Source organism: Calypte anna, chromosome 24 (assembly GCF_003957555.1).
Source record: "Calypte anna isolate BGI_N300 chromosome 24, bCalAnn1_v1.p, whole genome shotgun sequence".
Taxonomy (NCBI): domain Eukaryota; kingdom Metazoa; phylum Chordata; class Aves; order Apodiformes; family Trochilidae; genus Calypte; species Calypte anna.
Genome location: NC_044269.1, coordinates 3,390,352 through 3,412,565, shown reverse-complemented (window position 1 = coordinate 3,412,565; position 22,214 = coordinate 3,390,352). Strand labels below are relative to the sequence as shown.

The following is a 22,214-nucleotide window of genomic DNA, read 5'->3' as shown; positions in this document are numbered from 1 at the left end:
CCAAAACAAACCATGAACCTTTCTTTGGTTTAACCCTGAGCCTTGGGGCTAAGATCATGCTCAACAACTTAAGTCTTTTATTTATCAAGCTGGTTCATTACACACCAAGAAATCAGCACAAACATTGTGATGCCCATTAAATAGTTTTTATTCTTTAGGACATTGCATTTCCACTTGTTTACAGGTAAAGTGCAATGGTCTTTTAACTCTCCCCCCCTCCTGTGCACATGGTTCAAGTATTCAAAATGCCCAGAAATTATTTTTTTTTTAAGATTTTTTTTTTATTTTTTACAGCAGCTCAGTTATGGAGTTATTAGATCTGGCAAAATATAACCAGATGTGCCTACAGGTTTGGGTCCTTCAATCTAACCCCCACCCAGGGGGTCCTCCAAGACTAACTGCTAGTGGAATGCACACCCTGGTGGCTTTAATCCACCTCCTCGATGGTTGGTCCAGAAGAGGCTCCACCAGATGGAGGAGCTCCCCCACCAGGGAATCCACCAGGCATCCCACCAGGCATCCCTCCTGCACTCTGGTACAGCTTGGTGATGATGGGGTTGCACACCTTCTCCAGCTCTTTCTGCTGGTGCTCAAACTCCTCCTTCTCAGCAGTCTGAAAAAAAAAAAAAAAAAAGAGAAGCTCATTAATTAACATCCTGCTCTTAACAAGTTACAATCTGAAAGTCAAATGGCTGAAGTATTTAAAGGGAACTGGGCTTGAATTTATCTTTAGCCACACCAATCAACACACTGGTTTAGGACTCCATGAAGTCACTCCTAGAACATTTAGACCTCATTTAAGGAAGAAAAAAAAAAAAGGTATTTGCAAACTTTAGGAAGAAAAAAAAAAGGTATTTGCAAGCTTAAGGGAGAGAAAATGGTGTTTGCAAACTTAAGGGACTTGAGAAAAAAAGGTATTTGTAAACTTAAGGGAGAAAAAAAACTGTACTTAGAAACTTAAGGGAGAAAAAAAAATGGTGTTTGCAAACTTTAAGGGAGAGAAAAAATTGTATTTATGAACTTAAGGGAGAGAAAATGGTGTTTGCAAACTAGACAGCCTGAATGAGGAGGAATTTCAAGCTCTATGCCTGCTAACTGTGGTCGCTCAGACATCCAAGGAAGGTGCTTGGGCCAACACAAGTCTCTCGACTTCTGGTGGAAACTACGAATGGCTTTGGAATCATTTTCATCACAGCAACCAGAAGCTCTCCTCCATCCTCAAGTTTTTCTTTATGGCTCAATTAGACACTAGAAATAAACACCAACTAAACAGGGAATAACACACACCTGGTTCTTGTCCAGCCAGTTGATGATTTCATTGCATTTGTCCAAGATTTTCTGCTTGTCCTCATCAGAAATCTTGCCCTGGAGCTTCTCATCTTCAACAGTGGCTTTCATGTTGAATGCATAAGACTCCAGGGAGTTCTTAGAAGACACTTTGTCACGCTGCTTCTCATCTTCTGCTTTGTATTTCTCTGCTTCCTGCACCATCCTCTCAATGTCCTCCTTGCTCAGCCGGCCTGCAAGAATAGCAGCACTTTAATCACTATTTTTCACTTGATTTTCATTGGGTAATTAATTAAAACCACCCTCCCACACATTAAGAATTCCACACTTATGGGCAGGCAGTAAATGAAACCCAAAGATATCAGAAGCTTTCATTCTTAAAACACTTGAGAAGCCTTCTTAGAAATGTTTAATTACTGCCCTGAAGGGTGGTGGGTGTAGATCAAGGTGAATACACATTCTGGTTTAGTGATGATAAAAGGCAGAGCTGGACAAGCCAAGACAAATCCCATCCTCCCAATCACACAATCCTTACCCTTGTCATTTGTTATTGTGATCTTGTTCTCCTTCCCAGTGCTCTTATCCACAGCAGACACATTGAGGATGCCATTGGCATCAATATCAAAGGTTACTTCAATCTGAGGTACACCTCTGGGAGCAGGGGGAATACCAGTCAGCTCAAACTTGCCCAGCAAGTTGTTGTCCTTTGTCATGGCACGTTCTCCTTCATATACCTGGCAAGAAAAAAAATAATCAGCAAATTAAGTTGTGTTGGACAGTATTTTTAGGTCTTAATAGGGTTATGATGGTCGCTCAGACATCCAAGGAAGGTACTTGGGCCAACACAGGTCTTTTGACTTCTGGTGGAAACTACGAATGGCTTTGGAATCATTTTCATCACAGCAACCAGGTGTTCACTGTCACCCCTCCCTAACAGAACACCAAAACCTCTGGCCTAACATTAAATATCAACCATTAAGTGCTGACAGATCTTAAAGACTGATTGCTTGACTTACCTGGATCAGCACACCAGGCTGGTTGTCAGAATAAGTGGTGAATGTCTGGGTCTGCTTGGTGGGGATGGTGGTGTTGCGTTTGATCAGGACTGTCATGACACCTCCAGCAGTCTCAATCCCAAGGGACAGAGGAGTCACATCCAAGAGGAGCAGATCCTGCACATTCTCAGACTTGTCTCCAGACAGAATAGCAGCCTGAACAGCTGGGGGAAGAGAAAGAAACATTGTTAGAGCCCTGCAACAAAACTGGCTGCATGTAACACTCAAGCCCCGTGGCTCGCTCAGACATCCAAGGAAGATTTTGGCCATCATCAGTAGACTTCTGGTGGAAACTACGAATGGCTTTGGAATCTGATTCATCATTGCAAGTCCAAATTAAAATAATTATTTCAAGCATTGATAGGGTTCAGTGATTCAGGTGGAAAACTACCCCAGTGCTGCTTAGAGTTCAGGTAACAGTGTCTGCCACGAACACCACTCAGATGAAGTTTAGTCCTTACCTGCACCGTAAGCCACAGCCTCATCAGGATTGATGCTCTTGTTCAGCTCTTTGCCATTGAAGAAATCCTGCAGCAACTTCTGAATCTTGGGGATACGAGTAGACCCCCCAACCAGCACGATGTCATGGATCTGGGACTTGTCCAGCTTGGCATCCCGCAGAGCCTTCTCCACAGGATCCAGAGTGCCACGGAAGAGGTCAGCATTCAGCTCTTCAAAGCGAGCTCTGGTGATGGATGTGTAGAAGTCAATACCCTCATAGAGAGAATCAATTTCAATGCTGGCCTGGGTGCTGGAGGACAGGGTCCTCTTGGCCCGCTCGCAGGCGGTGCGGAGGCGCCGAACAGCTCTCTTGTTCTCACTGATGTCCTTCTTGTGCTTCCTCTTGAACTCAGCAATGAAGTGGTTCACCATCCTGTTGTCGAAGTCTTCTCCACCCAAGTGAGTGTCACCCGCAGTGGATTTCACCTCAAAGATGCCATCTTCAATTGTCAGGATGGACACATCAAAGGTGCCACCTCCCAGGTCGAAGATCAGAACGTTTCTCTCAGCACCCACCTGGAAGAGAGCAATTCCCACCATTAAACTCACCCTCTGCTTCCAGGAGGAGCTTTACCAGCAGGGATCTCAGGTGCTCCATCCATACCTTCTTGTCCAGACCATAAGCAATGGCAGCAGCTGTTGGCTCATTGATGATTCTCAGCACGTTGAGCCCTGCAATGGTTCCTGCATCTTTAGTAGCCTGACGCTGGGAGTCATTGAAATAGGCTGGCACAGTCACTACAGCATTAGTAACAGTCTGAAAACAAGCAAAAAAATCCAGTTATTTAGCTAAAATAACTAAAAAACCACTAAAAGTATATTCCAGTGTAATCCTCAACCTTACCTTCCCAAGATAGGCTTCTGCAATCTCCTTCATTTTGGTTAAAACCATGGATGAAATCTCCTCTGGGTAGAAGCTCTTTGTCTCGCCCTTGTACTCCACCTGGACTTTGGGTCTGCCAGCATCGTTCACCACAGTGAAAGGCCAGTGCTTCATATCAGACTGCACCACAGAATCATCAAATCTACGCCCAATCAACCGTTTGGCATCTGAAAAATTAATTGCCAGTGGTAAATATACTCATTCATAAAACAAAATTAGATTTCTCCTAAAATCCAATGCACAAAAACCTGCATTTCTACATTTAACCTGAAATTACTACTGCCTTGTGAAGACTGTGCTACAATCACTGTTAGGTTTTATCTCAGACAGGGACAAACTTCATCAGCATCACCTCAAAACCAAACTGCAGCTGGGCCCTGAACCACAGCACAGTGCAGGCATCAGACACACTGAAGGCCACTTAAAAATAATAGATACAACCAACTTGCAGCAAGGCAGTATGACTGTAAGTCATATGCTTTCCAACTCTTAATAAAAGCTTAATGATTACTTAAACTATTTTGTTACTCAGACCATAATTTATGGGTTTTTCACTTCCAGGACAAACCTCTAACCCTGTTATCAGTCCGTTATTTTTATAATCATGGAACACTTATCCCTATTTTTAACTTTTTAACGTGAAATACACACATCCTGCAGCCTTACCAAAAACTGTATTGGTTGGATTCATTGCCACTTGGTTCTTTGCAGCATCTCCAATCAACCTCTCTGTGTCTGTGAAGGCGACGTAGCTGGGGGTGGTCCTGTTCCCCTGATCATTGGCAATGATCTCCACCTTCCCATGTTGGAACACACCAACACAGGAATAGGTGGTGCCAAGATCAATCCCGACAGCTGGTCCTTTGGACATTGTGACTGAAAAGGAAGAAAATAAACGAAAAACTCAATTAAGATGGAGATTATTAAATTGCTGTTACCACACGTTTACCAGGACTGAGCCATTTCAGGCTGGTGGTGATGGGACCAAGGTCTGGACTACAACTCCCAGCATGCACCCCACCACCCACATCACGTGGCTGCCGGCCGCCATTTTGTGCACCGGGCCATGCGCTTCCCCCCGCTCGGCGTGGGCCGGGCCATGCGGCCTGGCACAGCCCCAGCCCCGCTGCGACACCAACCCCTGCACCCCGCCAGGAGACGCAGCCTTCCCCTCGCCACCCCCCAACCCCCCCCCCCCCCCCGCGCCCCACTCGGCCGCCCTGGGATCCCGCCGCTTCCCTCCCCCGCCTCCCCGCAACTCCCAAGCCCAGCATGCCCAACCGCGCATGGACACACCTCCAGCTCCCTCCCTCCCACACACGCCCTGGGGCGCTCCCCGCGGGGGTTAATGCGGGCATTAAATCTTCTCTACCCCTCCCTCCTCCTCTTCCCCTTCTTCTCCGCCCCGCTTTCCTTTCCCTCCCCCCCCCCCCCCCCTGCTCCTCTTCCTTTCAGGACATGAGGAGGGCAGCCGGGACAGCAGCCAGCAGCCCGGATTTAGGCGACAGAACGCAGCTGCACACACGGCTCTATATGTTAACGGGTTAAAACCCCCATCCGCACAACAACATAAAACGCCTGGGACCCCCAACCCTTCCCCATCCCCCGCACCGCAACAGCCACGCCCTTGTAAGAGAACCCCTGGGGACTGCCCAACCCCCCCCATCCCCTACCCCCTCCCCAGCCGCTACTCTCTTCTCACCCTTACCCCCTCCCCTGCCCAGCAAGGCCCCGTTACCTCAGTGGCGCGGACGAGCCCGGACGCACACGAGGTATAATATGAGCAGAACGACTGCACTCTGAGGGGGACGCGCTCCCGGCCGCCTTTATATACTCCCGCAGAACCTTCCAGAAGGACCCGCCCCTTCTCCCCGCTCCAGCCAATCCGCTCGCTCACACCGCCGCCCTCTCCGCCAATCGCCGACCGCCGGAACCCGCACCCTCGGTGACGCAAGAGGAAGGGGGCGTGTCCGCCGGCCGGCCGGTATTCTCGAACCTTCATGCGCTTTCCTCCCTCCCCCGCCCCATCCGTTGAACGCTCCGCTACGCTCGCCCTCCCCTCCCGTGGGCGGAGCCTCAAGCGTGCGCGGGAACCAATGAGAGGTCCCCGGCTGCCGCGCGCTGAGGAGGCCTCCAGCGAGCCTCAGCCAATCGCGGGACGGTGTGCGGAGGCTCGTTTGCATATTCCGCGCGCCGGAGGGCTGCGGCAGCCAATCAGAGCGCGGGGATGGGGGGTTTATTTGCATACGGGGGGGGGGGCGGGCAGGGGGAAGAGGGAGCGGGGCTGAGGGGGCACAAAATGGCGGCGACTCAGGGGGCAGAGCAGCCCCGGGCATGGTCGCTTCCCTCACCCCGGAGCCGCCTCAGTGCGGGTCTCTGCAGTACCAATGGCTCGTCTCCAGGCAGCAGAACTGACGTTAGGCGGGTGAATCCCGCCAGAAATGAGCTGAGTTGTGACGGGAAAGCCTGAGATGCAAGGGGCAGCTTCACTCAGAGCAATGGCGACATTTCCCGTTTTCCTCCTTGCAGCTCCTTCCCCCGGGCTTCCCGCAGCAAACAGCACAATAACGTACAGCTCTCAGCTCACTGATGAAGAAATAAATGTTCTCTGATGCTTCCTCACCCGGGCTGAGGAAATCGCTTTGCCGTGGTTGAGGTTTTTCCTCCAGCATCTCCATTTTTTAACCCATCCCCGCGTTTTTTCTCAACCCGAGCTCGATTGGCTTCAGCCAGGAGCAAACGTGGGCTCTGGAAGGTGGAAATCCATGGGGGAGTCCTTGGGGAAAGGCAGGAAATACCGCTCTGGGCTCCAAAACTGAGCAGAGGTCATGGAGCAGCTCAGGTCAGAGTGGATTTCATCAGATGTTTACACAGCACAAACACGGGAAAAGTCAGGGGAAGCTGCTAGGAGAGCTGCAGAGAACCTCGGGGCAGAGTTCTGTGACCCCACAGAGAGGGAAAAGCCTCAGGAGTTTTTATAGTAACACCCAGATGGAAAAGCATTTCTGGGCAGCAAAGCTGCGAGCAGCATGAAGAGAGAATCACCCATGTCGAGCAATAGTTTGTGGCTGGAACCTGAACTGAGACCTTTGGGTCTTTGTTTTAAAACTTAATAGATAACCACACCAGGCTACTGGTATCAAAATGCATGGAGAAAGTCCTGATATATTATACTCACACAACAATCACAAGGCCCCTTACTTGCATTAAACCAACCCCTGCTGCCTTCTGTACTGTTACACAGCCACACCAATGCATCTCAGTAACAAATAATTCCAAAACCCAGTGCTATCAATGAGCTACCTATTCCCAGGAGGCAATTTCACTTTGCGGTTTTGCCTGAGTTTGGTGCTGGGAATCAGGTGGAAAAAGAGACAGGAGGAGCAACAGGAAAAGGAGTGGGAATTGGACAGACTGGAGACAAACTGGAGAGATGGGCTGATTCCAACAGGATGAGGTTTAACACAGCCAAGTGCCGGGTCCTGCACTTTGGCCACAACAACCCCATGGGGAGCTCCAGGCTGGAGACAGAGTGGCAGAAAGGGACCTGGGAGTCTGGATTGCCAGGAAGCTGAACAGGAGCCAGCAGTGTGCCCAGGTGGCCAAGAAGGCCAATGGCATCCTGGGCTGGCTCAGGAACAGCGTGGCCAGCAGGTCCAGGGAAGGGATTCTGCCCCTGTGCTCAGCCCTGGTGAGGCCACAGCTTGAGTCCTGTGTCCAGTTCTGGGCCCCTCAGCTCAGGAAGGAGATTGAGGTGCTGGAGCAGGTCCAGAGAAGAGCAAGGAGGCTGTGAAGGGATCCAGCACAAGTCCTGTGAGGAAGGGCTGAGGGAGCTGGGGGTGTTGAGGTTGGAGAAGAGGAGGCTCAGGGGAGACCTCATCACTCTCTACAACTCCCTGAAAGGAGGTTGGAGCCAGGGGGGGGTTGGGCTCTTTTCCCAGGCAACTCTCAGCAAGACAAGAGGGCAGGGTCTCAAGTTGTGCCAGGGGAGGTTTAGGTTGGAGATGAGAAAGAATTTCTTTCTGGAGAGGGTGATCAGGCATTGGAATGGGCTGCCCAGGGAAGTAGTGGATTCTCCGTGTCTGGAGATCTTTCCAAAGAGCCTGGATGTGGCACTGAGTGCCATGGGCTGGGAACCACGGGGGGAGTGGATCAAGGGTTGGACTTGATGATCTCTGAGGTCCCTTCCAACCCAGCCCATTCTATGATTCTATGATTCTAATTCCTTTCAGAGAGCTGTCACTCCCCTCTGCCTTTAAAGATAAGGTCAGTCAATACAAACCATCTGCATCTGACCAGGTTTGGCATGCAGTGCACACTCCACCCTGGTCAGAGTCCATCCTGCTCGAGCTCCCAAATCCCAAACTCCACATGGGATGCTCGGGCATTCAGAGCTAACATGCTCTGAATGGGTTGTGCACCAAGTCTCAGAGCCAGACTCTCAGCAAGGGGTTGCATTTGCCTTTTTTTTTTTTTTTTGTTCTGTAGCTTTTAAATTAGGGTCAGAACTTCAGTAGAACCTCTGAATAGCACTCCCTGCACCTCGAAATTAAACAGTGACATTTAGATGTGCAACTCTTCCTCACACAGCACACTGATAGCAAGAGAAGGCAGCTTAAACCACCAGTGAGTCAGTGCAGGGAGGATTCTAGTTTGGCAAATGACTCATTACTTCAGAAATTAAAGGCTGTTAAGGTGCTGGACACAAAAGTAACTAATTTACTGAATACCAGAAAAATTAAGGCTCAGCAGGCTGGACACTGCAAGTATTCTGGGTGGAGATTTTTCAAATGATGTATTCCACCAGTATTTTTTTAAAGCAAATTTAAGGAGGTAAGAGATCAAGCACTGCTTCTCCTTTAAGTGTTTAAAACATTTGAGAAGAAAGTGGGGATTATCAGAGGATTATCAGGCATGCTTCCTCTTCTCAGCAGCAGCATTTGTTGTATATCCAACACCTGCACAGCTAAAGCTTGGAAATCATTCATTTCCAAGAAGTCCCTTCCCTTTCCCGCTGTGTTCTCCCCCTTCAGTGTGCCAGTACACACTGATCCAGAGTAAAAATAACCAAGATCCCTGGTACTGTACAAAAAGCATGCAACTTCCCAACTACTCTTAAAATGTGTGTAGCCGAGTCAGGATTTGGGATGTCATCAAGTGAGGAGGGAGCCAGTAACCCTGCCTCCTGAATCAGGGAGAGACAGAAAGACACACCTAGGAGACCACTGTGTCATCACCCTGTTTTGTTTTAAACACTGTGTAATTATGTTGCAATTTTTACCCCCAGATTGCAGCAAATTGCTGATGTAGGGAGACCTCTGCGAAAAACAACTGTGGGGAAAGAAGGCTGGAGGAGCCCAAGAGAAATCAACCACTGTTATGGTTAGTAACCCTAAATTCCACCTACCTCTTCCCTGACTGGAGATTCCTGTTAACTACTTCAAAACGTTTATCTGCAGGGAATATCTCAACTGTCTGAGCACAGCTCCTTGGGTTGTTCAAGGTTTCATTGTTATCTCACACCCAGAACTGGTGGTTCAGGAGTAAGGTCAGGGATCCAGGAGTGGGAGGGTAATGTCTCTGGGAGGTTTGTCTGTGCTGTGTCTGTACTGGCACTATTTACCATATTAGCCTGAAGCATCAACATCATCAGCCAGAATATTTCAGGTGAAATAGCTGCATGGAAATCAAAACACCATTCACTTCAGCACACTCAAGGTTTCACTTGTTTCATGCTCTGTTCCATAATTAAGACTGAAAAAAATACTCAGGAAAAAGACCAGCTTCCCCCACTTTGCACACAAATATGCCCATAGTCCTTGCCAGTTAAAAAAAGGTATTTTTGACTCCACTTTTTTCCTTGGATTCATCTTGACAGCCTGTAACACATCACACCATCAGTACAAGTTTAGTTGAGCTGTAGCACTTAAGCTGCAGCACATTTATTTATAAAACAACCAACAACCAAAAAAAAAAAAATTATGAAATCATTGATTCAAAGGAATCAATAATAAATATTTGCTTTCCTCTGAGTTGTTCAGACACAGTACAAGTACACCAAGTATAGCAGGTAGAAGAGATGTAAGCTTAGTTTAGCTGCTGAGAAACAAAAGAAAGCTACATAACATTGTATGCATTTAATCACACTAGTAATAACTGGTATATGACAGTAAATGCTTTAAGTACACTATTTTACAAAACAGTTTGGCTTATGGTTCATTTGTTTCCCTTGTGCAACACTCCTGATCATATAACCTGGAGCTCAGAAAATGTCCCTTTGAAAAGAGAATACCTGTGAAATGATCTCTTTTTCCTGTTGCCTTTGAGTGATGAGCTTCTCCCTTCGGGCTTCACGCTAGCAACTCAAGTGCAGAATTGACTTTGTGTTCACCTGTGAGATCACTGATGGTCTGGAAAGCTCTGTGGTGTTTCAAACTTTGTGGTTTTACATCTCTGGGGTGCCCACACATCTTTGTTCCACAGCAGGAGAGGGCCACAGGGCTTTTTCTGACATGGTTTGAATCCAGGGCAGTCTGCACATGCAGTGGGCATGCATCCTGCCAGGAATCATCCCACACACCTTCAGGCTTCAGCAATTCCTTCCAACTTTTTTCCCCATGGTCCATAAACCTTTCATCCCATGCAGTCAGACAGATAGCTCCTGTGGCAGGGAGAGACTTCTCTGCTCTTGGAGACTTGGAGTCCAGGAAAGGGCTGGCACAGCTGATCTGTCCTGTGACCTTTTCCCAAAGGCCTCTAGGAAATAAAGCACCAGGAGCAGGCTGGGGAAATTCTCCTAGCTGGCAGCAAGAGGCCTCCAGGCTGTAGACAGAGCATCCTCCTCTTAGTTAATTGCAAATTTGGCCTGTGACTCAAAGCTAACCTACAACAGTTAGTGCTCAGATAGCAGCCAGCTCAGCTGTTCAAATTGTTACCTTTGTTTGGTGGTAATAAGTTTCTGGTTGCTCAGGCACATAGTCTTTACTGGGAAAAACATTCCTGGTTTTATCTGCTTGGAGTAAGCATCCTCGGATGCAACACATGGAACATTAAGCAACAACAGAAGAAGCCACAAACCACTTTATTTGCCCTGCTTGTGCTCTCTGGGACTTCACCAGCTCTGGAGAACCTTGGAAGTGCTTTGGAGTGTCTGAGCCTTCAGGCTCCAGGAAAAGAGGAACTGTGAAGGAATCACAGACACTCACAGCTGCTGCTTCCACCACCAAATCCACCAAAACACAGCTGATACTATCTGGAATAAGTAGAATGAAACTGCAACCAACCCCAGGAGCTGTCACAAAAGTAGAAGCTTATCAAATACCTAAGACCAGATGTCCCCTTTCTTTAAATTTGTGTCTCAGGGCTGCCTTCCCTGCACAAAAGATCAGTGCTTCGTCCTGCCAGAGGTGGCAACGTTGGCCCTGGGGTGCAGAAAGGAAGTGAAATGTTGGTTACATGCAAAGCAAATGGGTGACAGCTCCTGAGAAGTTCTCAGATGGAAAGTTTGAAAACTTTTTTTTCCACAAAAAAGTAGCCCAAGCAAGGCTTGGCTTGGATCAGATCATCTAAAATCTCAAGCAAAGAAGCTAGAATTCTGGGTCTCAGCCAGAAAAGCACATTAGTGACAATCCCTGGAGTGAAAGAATTACAGATTTGTGGTTCTTCTGTAGATTCATTCATAAATTGGAGAAAACCTTCCCTCCCACCAGTGAAAAAACAACCCACCCTCTTTTTTTTATTTTAAATAGAAAAGTATCAGTCCAAGAACACAGGAATCTAGAACCTACAAGCTCAGTGTCTTGTGTGTAGCAGTGGTCAGAGCCAAGTCCTTCAGAGGAAAATACAAATGACAGATCTGCTTCCAGAAGAAGCCTGTCCCTGTCTCTCCTCATTTCCTATTGGCCTTCAACTTGCAGGCTTCATATGCTTTGGGATGATTTATTCTGGCTTATTTATCACAGAAAACATGATTCTTGCCACTTTTAAAGACTTGTGCTAAGGTTTAAAAGCCTCAACATGTCCCAGCATTTTGTGTATAAATGGGACAATGCACAGGAATATTTTCCAATGGAAGCAACCCTGTGCTGGTTATCTTCTCCCTGGTGTATTTTCCTCACTAGATGCTCTCTTTATCTTTATTTTTACCTGGATGTCTGAAGTTTAGCTCCAGAATACTCTTTGTTGAGCTCTCTGTAAGGCTTCTAAAGCATGGCTCACCCCTTTGGTGAATTCCCAACCTGATGACTGCAAAGATATCTTCCAAATGCTTTGTCCAGGATTTTTGATGGATTATCAGCCCTCACTTTTGGAGGCAATGCCTTCACCCTGGATTCAGGGCCCAGTTCTCATCACACTAAGGCTCATTTGCCACAGGTACCACTCCAGTGGAGTTACTGCAGCTTTGCAGTGCTGACCCCAACAGCAGAGTCAGGCTCATGACCATATTTCTCTGGGTGTACCATGAAGTTTATTCTGGCAAGTAAAGCACCTGTTTCCTTGACATAAAAGGTCCTTTCTCTGGTATGGAGGTTACTTCAGGCACATGCCTTAATACTGCATCTCTTGACCTTTTTGAGTGATCCTTTCATTTCCACTGTAGTTACAGCTTCCAAAAGTATTTCACTACAAGACTGAAAGTAGGAAACATGGAGCAAGTGTCAGTTCCCTTTGAGGCTGAACACCAGATTACCCTCAGCAGTGAGTCTGCCTCAAAATCTGCAGAAAAGACAATGCACCTTTGAGAAAGTTCTCCAAAAAGAGTACCAGAGACTTTTCTCCTCTCCAGAAAACCTTTCTGGATTATTATTCATCCTTATGTCTCATGTTGATCCCTTTTTAAAAATCCTGAGGTTTGGCTTCATTTCATTAGTACAGCACCTACCTACTGTAATTTAAAAATGCTCAGTGTTCCATTTCCAAAAAAAAAAAAAGATAATTTAAAAAGAAGGCTCCTTTTTCCCCTCAAACATACCTTTCTTCAGGAAAAAAAAAATAATTCTTTATCAGAACCTCAGTGCTGGAAGATGTAAGAAAGAGGTGAGTAGGAGGGCTTCTTGTAGTGTGAATAATCAATCACAAGTGATTAAATTAAGCTGACCAGGAAGATAACTAATCTAACAATTCCTACGTGGCCGGTGGTTTGTGAAGTGCTTCTGGACAGCAGAAAATCTCCAGGCGAGTGGTGAGCAGCAGGTCAGACGGTCTGGAATGCCCTGCTTTGGGCAGGCACCATGACCAAGGTTGCTCCCATTTTCATCAGGTTGTTGTAGTCAACTTTCTTTGGCTCCATTTCTTTCCCTCCTGTCCCCCTCTGGCTGTACTGGGGAGGGGTCAGATGGGGGGTGGCTTCGGTTGACAAAGTCCGCTGGCTGCGGGAGGCACTGTTGGCTGTTGACCTGGTTGAGGAGGAACCTGAACGTGAGCTCCTGGAGCCAGAGGAGGAGGAACTGGGCTTGACAAGGTGAGCCTTGGGTGCCTCTGCATCTTCTCTGCAACCAAACAAAATGCCAGGGTTTAAATACCACAGGAACAGAAACACTTCCACACCTCACCGGGCTGAGCTGCTGCTGCAATCAGCAGTGGTTTATTAAAGCTGCAAATCACCAGGGAATGTTTGTCCAGCAGTGTGAGCAAGGTACAGGTTTTTTCTGAATTCTGTGCTATGCTACTCTGTGTTTGAGCTCCCTAAAACCCCATGGAGCTGCTTTTCAAATGGATTTAGAATACACGGGGAACACGAGTGGCTCTTTGTGTGCAGCTTTGAGTCTCTGGAATGAAAGCCAAGTGTCAGTGCAAAGAGTGCAGATAAAACAGCCTGCTCTGTAATCCTTACTCATAATGACAAATCACCTAGGCAGGACTAGCTGAGGCCAGTTTTTCTAGTTAAAAAAAACCCAACAAACCAAACGTGGGTAGTGAAAGAAGTGCAAGAACTGGGCCCAGAGAGAGGAGAGGTAACAGTCATGCGTGAAAAGGTTATGCAAGACTCTGAAGCTCTAACTAAAAATAAAAAGGCATGCAGGGTTTGAAAGCAGAGAGAACAGGAAAAAAGGGAAGGGAGGATACCAGCAGAGACTGCTTTGTTGATGGCACCCTGAACATCAGCTGCTGAATGGGTTATAGAAATGCCTAATGATGCATTTCTTTAGAAATAGACATAAGGAAAGAAGGCAAAGGCAGGAGCAGCTAAAACTCATTCCTGGAAATATCTTTTTTCCAGCACTTTCCTTCCTGAGAAGTTCAGGCTCTGTTGGGTAGAGCTTAGGGGAGTTAAGTGGCAGCCCTCACACACACGTGACAGATGAGTTCAAAGAACATGTGTCAACATTCTCAGTTCCCCCACTCCGGTCAAGGCTTCTCAACTCTGCACACAGCAGCTCAGGGGATTTTTCACTGAGCTAAATCCAGAAGCACAGTTGTTCAAAAGACTCAAGAAAGGCTGTAAGAACCTGCCCTCCCTCCTCCCCCCCTTCCCTTAGCATTCCCACCAGAAATTTCAATTGAAAGTTAAAAATAAAATACACCACACCTCTCAGCACCATAATGGACAAGTGGGTTGAATTTAGTAGAGGAAGATTATGTAAAATGCTGAAATTGCAAGCATGAGAATGGTTTTTTGGGATGCATGCTTGTTTGTCCTGAGGGGAAAAAAACCAACCCCAAACATGTTCATCTATCTAATTTTCTGGAACACCTTCTCAAAGCTGATTCTCACAGTCAAGAAATTTGTCACTAATATTTCAGGTAGACTTTAAAAGCTGTTCAGAATGCCCTTTTAGGACACTTAAACCTAGGTTGTTGTTTTTTTTTTTACTTAAAGCTGTAGTGAAACTGAAAGAAGGGAGGACAGAAGGTAGGGGATTAACCAAGAGGCGTTACCTGATTTCATTTGGCGTCTCCTCTTCCTCATATCTTTTCTTTTCTTTCCTCCTTATTGTCAGTCTCACCACCAGGAAAAGGAGGGAAAGTCCCACCACCACACCACAAACTGCCCCAGCAATCATGCCAATATTTTGGGCATCTGTTGTCCATAAAACAAAGATGTTACTCTGCAAATTCTCACTAGGGTCATATGGTCAGATTCTCTAGCCCACACTCCAACTTGCAGCACTGGGTATAAGTCTACTTTTAGGTGTGTCTCCACATAGAAGTTAAACCAGTTTATCTTCAGGTATTGCTTCCAAACTGGAAGTAAAAAGTGAGGTCTCAGGAAAGGTGGGATCACAAACACTGTGCCTTCAGCTATGAGTCAGAATTGGAAGAAAGAGGGGGAAACCCTCTCCTAAGAGGACATGGAGATAGACAGGGCAACCCACGTGCCAAACAAAGCACCAAGTATATTCCTAGAGGTGAAGTATGAGGTTTCCCCAGGAGCATTTCTTTTTTCCCCTTCAACTCACCCTGAAATTATTACAATCCACTTGCAGAATGAATTATTCAACTGGGGAAAAAGGTGACCTGAGGGGGGTAGAGAGCAAGGGGGAAAGGAAACCCTCTGGTGTCTGTGTGCAAGGCATATTTCATCTGAAATAAGTTAATGAAATCCAATAATAAGTTAATCAAAGAACACTTCCTAGTGTCTATCAGCCCTTAGCTGATATTTTATGATATTTTATTATATAAAAGTTGTTTCCTTAAGGCTTGTCCCCAAGGAGGGTTTAGCAAACCAAAGTGAGGTTTTAAACCAACTCAGTTCAATTGCCATAAAAGCTAGGTGGGTGCTTTTACTCCAGATGCCTGAGGCAAACAGGTCTTGCTTGCTCTGTGCCAGTTATTTCAGGCCTGGCTGGGCAGAAAAATTCCAAAACTATGGAATCACCAAGCAAAGACTTCTCCATTAGCAGACTTCTGTCACTGCAGTTGCAGCTCCTGCTGAGAGCTGCACATAAAACCTGCTGAACTCTTTGGATTTATCCTGAACTCAGGATTTATCCTGAGTGCTGGTGCTAAAGTCCATCCTTTTCCTTCCATCCATAATGCAAAGGACACCAGGACATGCACACACCCTTGGCTGGGTTCATCAGGTAGGACATTATTTTAATCTCTGGTTGTGAACAGGCTCTATTAAATTAAAACCAATGTCCAAAGTCAGTTTTTATTCTGCACATTACTTCGTGTCAAAGTCAGCCTTTCCCAGCTACCTTTAGATAATTTAATATCTCAAGGCCAAGAATTCAGGAACTTGGAACTGGATTGCTGGACTATCCACACAAACATTTTATACATAACTCATGCAATCTCTCCAGCCAGAAATGCCTCAAAAGTTGGACTCAGTAACTCTCCATTTCTCCCCTCATGTTTTATTTGTCATTCTCAAAATCAGAATTTCTAACAGCCCAAATTCTGCAGTTACCACTTCAGGTTTTACAGAGGATCCTTGTGCAAACTAAGTGCAATAAATAAGAACTAATTCATGTGATTCAAGTCTGGAAGGGCAGAGGTGTGGCAGAGTTTACCTGTGGGGATGGGACAAGTGTGGAGCAGCACTGTCCCTGGGGGTACAGAATCCAAAAAGGTGAAGGTACTCACGTTGTACTGTCACCTGAACAACACAGCTTTCTGTCCCTGCCTCGTTGGTGGCAATGCACTGGTACAACCCTGTGCTCATCTGGGTAAGGTTCTTCAGCAGGACTTGTCCAGGGTTAGAAATGTCTGGAAGAGGAAAAAAAAATGATACCAGGATTAATTGGGAGGAGAAAAAGGCAAAAAAAAAAAAAAGAGAGAGAGAAGAGAAAGGGAAAAGGGGAAAGGGGAAGGGGGAAAGGGGGAAAGGGGGAAAGGGGGAAAGGGGAAAGGGGGAAAGGGGGAAAGGGGGAAAGGGGAAAAGGGGGGGAAAGGGGGAAAGGGGGAAAGGGGGAAAGGGGAAAGGGGGAAAGGGGGAAAGGGGGAAGGGGAAAGGGGAAAAGGGGAAAAGGGGAAAAGGGGAAAAGGGGAAAAGGGGAAAAGGGGAAAGGGGAAAGGGAAGGGGAAAGGAGGGGGGAAAGGAGGGGGGAAAGGAGGGGGGAAAGGAGGGGGAAAGGAGGGGGGAAAGGAGGGGGGAAAGGAGGGGGGAAAGGAGGGGGGAAAGGAGGGGGGAAAGGAGGGGGGAAAGGGGGGGGAAAGGAGGGGGGAAAGGAGGGGGGAAAGGAAAAGAAGAAAGGAAAGGAGAAAGGAAAGGAGAAAGGAGAAAGGAAAGGAGAAAGGAAAGGAGAAAGGAAAGGACTAGAAACCTTAGTGGACAGGCCAGAGAAGCAGCAATGTGAGTGTGCAGGGGGTGTTGTGGCTCTGGGAGCTGACTTACTGACTCTGGATGTCGGGGGCAGGTGCTCAGCTCTCTCAGCCTCATTTATACGGTGCCATCGGTAGGAGATGGGTGCGGTGCCCGAGGCAGAGTGACACTGCAAGGACAGTTCCTTTCCTTCCAGCAGCTCCCCTTCTAGCCAGCATTTGGGCTTGGAAGGTTTTTCTTAAAGAAAAAGAAAAAAAGGCAGGACATGCAGTTGCAGCAGGCTATTTTCTCAGTTTAAAATCCTTCCTTTGGCAGAAGGGTGAAACTTAAACAGTTTCCAAGAACTTCCTGCTCTGGGATAAATTAAGGAATTACACCTCTGTTGGTTGTTAGGGGACTTTAATTGCAATTGCAATGATATTTGTCATGATAATGACAAATTATCATTCTCTGGGGCAGTTTGCTTGATGGAGACTCACATCAGTGGAGCTGTATCTTTATGTTTCTCTTCTAGACACTATTTTAGAGAACATCCTTTCCCTCCCCTCACTTATTTCTTCCTTCTCCCCACAGGCCACAGCACTTCTTCCAGGGGATGACAGCATCCATGAAAAAGCCAGGCAGTAAACTGGAATCAGGAAAGAGAAATGCTACACCCAGCATCTCATTTGTCAGCTCTACTGACTCGGGTAAGTTTGAGGGTGTGGGAGGTGAACCCAGGGTCCTCAGCAGAAGATCTGGACAGGGTGATCACCAGCTAAGCTAGAATATCAGACAAGTTTGTGTGATGAGATCATAGAAATAATTTTGAAAGAACAGTTGATGTGATTTGACAGGTGAATAGCCTTACCTCCAAACAGTACTCTAGGTTCTTCCTCTGTCCTGTCCTTTGCCAAAAAATGCAAAGGCAGATAAGGAATTAGACAGTGAAACCCAATAGGGAGATGTCTTTGTATATTTATACCCTGCTGAAGCAACACACTGTCCAGGAAATGAGGCTAGTGATTAGTTTTTTTTTCTTTGGAAGAATAATAAAAATGACCTTACCTACAACCTTCAGGGTGATGTGAGCCCATTCATACTGCCCAGCATTTTTAACCTTACATATGTACTTCCCTGCATCACTGGACTGCAGGGATATGATCTGTAAGGAGGCATCTCCAGCAAGGAAGTTGGAGGTGAAGGAAACACGTCCTTTCTGCTCCTCGTTCAGGTCATCATAAACACGGCCTCCAGAGTAAGTGATCACCTGAGGAGCAAAGGCAGCCCCTGATCAGCCAGCTGGAACTTTTATTTCACACAGAAAACAAATCAAAGCATTTGCAGACAAAGCTTCTGCGTGGTTAAGTGACTTGCCAAGGGTCACACAGGAAGTCTGAGGCAGGGTGGAAAGTGAAGCCTGGATTTCAAGCCTGAGACTGATACATAAACTGTATTTATGATGGAGATTGATACTGAAGTATTTACACTAGTGCTAAAAATAGAGATAAACTTATGCCAGAACATATACAAACAGTCTTTACTTTGGGCTGGTTATGCCAAGCTAATTTAAGTTACTGCAGACCTGATTTTTGTCAGAACCAAAGTGCTACATTTCCTGAAAGTAAGGCTTCAAAAACCAGGCCTACAAAATCCAAGCTTGTTTTGAAAAACCTGAAAGGCAATTCTAAAGTATATCCAGAGATGACTGATTACTTGTGTTGGTTTAAAGAAAACTTGATTGTAACACATTTTTCAATACAATATGACTATAATATAAATGTATATTACAAAAATATGTGTATATGTTATAAAGATATCTGTGGAACTGACAGTGCTGGGTTAGTGATTTGATGCTCTTAAAGTTTTTTTCCAACCAAAACAATCCCTAAAGAAGTCATCTGCTTTTTCTAAACACTACTTATTTCCCCAGAATGTTTTGCAAAGCAGATCACAGAAACCTCTTTAAATCAATGACAATTGGTGGCACCACCTTCAAAAAAAGTGCATTTTCTCAGCCCTGCTCCTCCAGCCCTGAACTTACCGCTTTTTGCACCGTTTCTGAGCTGTGCAGCAGCCACTCAATGTCCAGGCTGCCCTGCTCCAGGAGCCCCAGGCGGTGGTGACAGGGCAGGGTCACGTTCTCCTCAGCAACCCTCTTAAATTCAGTCTGAGCCTTGGACAGCCAAACAGAACAGGAAGCTGAAAAACAGATCATAGAATCATAGAATTGGCTGGGTTGGAAGGGACCTCAGAGATCATCAAGTCCAACCCTTGATCCACTCCCCCCGTGGTTCCCAGCCCATGGCACTCAGTGCCACATCCAGGCTCTTTGGAAAGATCTCCAGACACGGAGAATCCACTCCTTCCCTGGGCAGCCCATTCCAATGCCTGATCACCCTCTCCAGAAAGAAATTCTTTCTCATCTCCAACCTAAACCTCCCCTGGCACAACTTGAGACCCTGCCCTCTTGTCTTGCTGAGAGTTGCTTGGGAAAAGAGCCCAACCCCCCCCTGGCTCCAACCTCCTTTCAGGGAGTTGCAGAGAGTGATGAGGTCTCCCCTGAGCCTCCTCTTCTCCAGCCTCAACACCCCCAGCTCCCTCAGCCCTTCCTCACAGCAATTCTGCTGGATCCCTTCACAGCCTCCTTGCTCTTCTCTGGACCTGCTCCAGCACCTCAATCTCCTTCCTGAGCTGAGGGGCCCAGAACTGGACAGATGCTTCTGGTCAGAGGCAGGGGGTAAGGATGTGTTCTCTGCACTTGTTAAGGTTTCCCTGGGTTTCTTCCCTGTTTGCTTCCAAGAAAACCCAACAGCTTGGCTTCCTGAGCAGATTGCAGCTGATTAAAGGGGACATCACTTCACACTAATATTTAAGCATGAAGAACAGATGGCTTCACACTCCAGAGCTGTCAATACTTCAGCAGCACCCACATCCTCTATGCACTAAAAATTTCAGCTGATCTCCTCAAGCTTTGCCTTCAGCTTTTATTCCTTTCATTCATGAGCAGTGTTTCCACCCAGAAGACCTCCAAAACCCTATTGGTTTATTCTTTTGCCAGTCTGACAAGGCTTGGGGTCTCTTCCCTAGCACTGGATGGTGTTCACTGCATGCATTTCAGCACTGGAAATAACAGAGCAGCTTAGGAACAAGAGGTTTAACCTTAGGAAGGGTGTGACAGGAGGATAGTGAAGTGATTTTGAACAAAAACCTCAATAAAATCGTAAGTTTTCTAAAATGCTTTGCCAGAAAAAAAAAAAAATCCACACGAAAAAAAACAACCAAGCAAAAAAAACCCCCAAAAATAATTGCCACAGTGAACCACGAGAGGGAAGCAAAGCCCTTGAAATATTAGCAAGTAACACCCAAACTGCTTGGTAACTCTCTAAAATGTGGGCCAGGAGATGGTGCACTGCCTTAACAACCAGCACTGCCTCAGTCACTAGGAAACTCAATTTCTTTCAGAATTTCTTCCTATCCTGCATCCCCTGAACATAATCAGGGGGCTGTTCCTGGGCCTCCAGCTTTTGATAACACTGAAACTCACCATGGTACACTCAGACTCAATTAGAACTGACCCAAAAGCCTAAAGCTATGGAAAATTGCAGGCATTTAAGTCAAGTCTCAAGTCTGCTATGACATCAAAACCAAAATATTCCAACCAGGTTTCCATGGGCATTTCTGGAGCACAAATTCCATCTGCCTTTCATGTATAAGACCTTGAGCGTGGTTGGGTTGTTCTTGCTGTGCAAGAAGAAAGCTTAAAAAGCTTCCCCCCAACCTGTGAAATGAAGTAAGATGAAATAACTTATTTCTTGGGCCAAGTATTGTGAAACTGATGAAAACTGGGGAAGTTGGCAGCACTAGAAAGTCACACGTGTGGTGGAACACACAACCCTGTGATTACATAGTAAGATTACTGGCAAGAACTTAAGAAGCTCTAGTTACATAGGCTAAATTTGTTCTGTACCTGAAAAGATAGTCTTTAACCTTTGTTTTACCTTTCAGTGAAAGCAAAACAAACTAAAAAAGAGCCAGAGAAATTAATCCAGCATGACACTTCCTCAGCTTTTCCTATTTCTTCAGGGTTAACTGTGAGTTTAGAAACTTAATTATATTCCTGCTTCCATTCTCAGCTCTGCTTAAGTTGTTAGCACACCCATCCCTTAGTTGCAGTTCTTCTGATATTTAATCAATACTTTCTAAGCACTCCTATAACAAATATAATCTACATGCATGCTCATAACAAAACACAGAGTTTTAAAATAGGTGGAGTCCTGCAAAGGATTAAACTCTCCTCCCCTGCATGGATCTCTGCATGAGTTAATGAGTGAAAGCTCCCCTTCAGCCACATTAGCTGCTTTCTTTAAAGGGAAAATTAATCCAGTTTATCAGTGGAATCACCAGTCTCAAAGCTCCATCTGCCAAATACAATTACACATTCTGCCCAAGATGAATGCCTGCTTTCTCCAGCAGCCCCCAGCACTGCAGGCTGCCTTCATTACCACAGCTAACACTCACTGGAAAACTGATCAATAAGCTTAATTTAAGCACTGCAATAGTGAGCATCCACATAACATTTGCAACTTTACCAAAGCCCTGTGCCAGCAGAGGTTTTGTGCACACCTCACAGGGTATTCTACCTTTTAATCTGTAATTTTATGTTAAAGGGCTTGAATAGGATTATAAATCACCTTTCCAGGGAGTTTAACAAGCACCATTTTCATTCCTCTCTGGCTTGGATTGACTGTTTAGGAGTGTTCACACCTTGCTCTGTTCCTGTTGCCCCCAGCAAACACACTTTACATTTGAGAAAGAGCTCTGTACCCATAACCTTATCTGTTCAGAGATAAGAACAAGGGTCAGGGAGACACCCCGTGGGAGAGTGACTGCAAACTTCTAAAGCACTTCAGGCAATGTCAGATAATTCCTGGCTGATTCCCTGTTGCACTGATAACCAGATTCCCATGCATATGGCAAACTTTTTTTCTGGCATGCATCTTATTAGAAACCACCCCACACACTGTGTCCTTTAGCCTTTATCAGTGCTTTAAGAGTGTTCCTGGACTCTCAAGGAAGGCTGGAAGCTTTGCAGGTGTTCCAGACAAACCCCTCACTTTGCTTTCCAGTCACCTCTAGCTGTGTACCAGCCAAAGGAAGCTCAAAACACAACTTCTTGAAAATCCCCAAGGGAGCACTTGATGGGGACACAAGCCTTTGGGTAGGGTCTTGCTGGAGCAAGCAGTGAGGAAATCAGAATCATAGAACTGACTGGGTTGGAAGGGACCTCAGAGATCATCAA

The 22,214-nt window shown here is 46.2% G+C and overlaps 2 protein-coding genes and 3 non-coding genes across 5 annotated transcripts in view; all 5 read right to left on the bottom strand.

Moving 5' to 3' along the window:
* Positions 1-124: 124 nt before the first annotated feature.
* On the bottom strand, positions 125-5,776 carry HSPA8 (heat shock protein family A (Hsp70) member 8). Its single transcript, XM_030464657.1, has 9 exons — positions 5,465-5,776; positions 4,393-4,602; positions 3,688-3,893; positions 3,448-3,600; positions 2,804-3,359; positions 2,304-2,506; positions 1,823-2,021; positions 1,288-1,520; positions 125-613 (listed from the first exon to the last, which is right to left on the bottom strand). The coding sequence occupies exons 2-9, from the start codon at positions 4,595-4,597 to the stop codon at positions 428-430; spliced, it is 1,941 nt and encodes a 646-aa protein (XP_030320517.1). The 5' UTR covers positions 4,598-4,602; positions 5,465-5,776; the 3' UTR covers positions 125-427.
* Positions 1,102-1,198, bottom strand: LOC115599629. The gene has a single exon (XR_003988552.1). It is a non-coding gene; the product is annotated as a small nucleolar RNA SNORD14 (small nucleolar RNA).
* LOC115599631 lies at positions 2,097-2,193 on the bottom strand. The gene has a single exon (XR_003988554.1). It is a non-coding gene; the product is annotated as a small nucleolar RNA SNORD14 (small nucleolar RNA).
* LOC115599630 lies at positions 2,581-2,671 on the bottom strand. Its single transcript, XR_003988553.1, has one exon. It is a non-coding gene; the product is annotated as a small nucleolar RNA SNORD14 (small nucleolar RNA).
* Positions 5,777-11,511: 5,735 nt separating the features above from the next.
* The window catches only part of CLMP (CXADR like membrane protein), a 39,388-nt gene continuing 28,685 nt past the window's right edge, over positions 11,512-22,214 (bottom strand). The window contains exons 2-7 of the mRNA XM_030464924.1: positions 18,957-19,114; positions 17,981-18,182; positions 17,006-17,170; positions 16,255-16,377; positions 14,605-14,746; positions 11,512-13,214 (exon numbers count right to left, since the gene is read on the bottom strand). Of these exons, the coding sequence (XP_030320784.1) occupies positions 12,920-13,214; positions 14,605-14,746; positions 16,255-16,377; positions 17,006-17,170; positions 17,981-18,182; positions 18,957-19,114 (1,085 nt within the window). The 3' untranslated portion in view covers positions 11,512-12,919. The remainder of the gene's footprint in view (positions 13,215-14,604; positions 14,747-16,254; positions 16,378-17,005; positions 17,171-17,980; positions 18,183-18,956; positions 19,115-22,214) is intronic.

Bases quoted from the DNA above. Each gene is read 5' to 3' on its own strand.
- HSPA8 (XM_030464657.1), bottom strand. From the start codon at position 4,597: ATGTCCAAAGGACCAGCTGTCGGGATTGATCTTGGCACCACCTATTCC. The intron at 3,601-3,687 runs GTAAGGTTGAGG...GCTTGTTTTCAG, and splicing joins CAGAAGCCTATCTTGGGAAG to ACTGTTACTAATGCTGTAGT. The intron at 614-1,287 runs GTGTGTGTTATT...TTTTTTTTTCAG, and splicing joins ACTGGCTGGACAAGAACCAG to ACTGCTGAGAAGGAGGAGTT.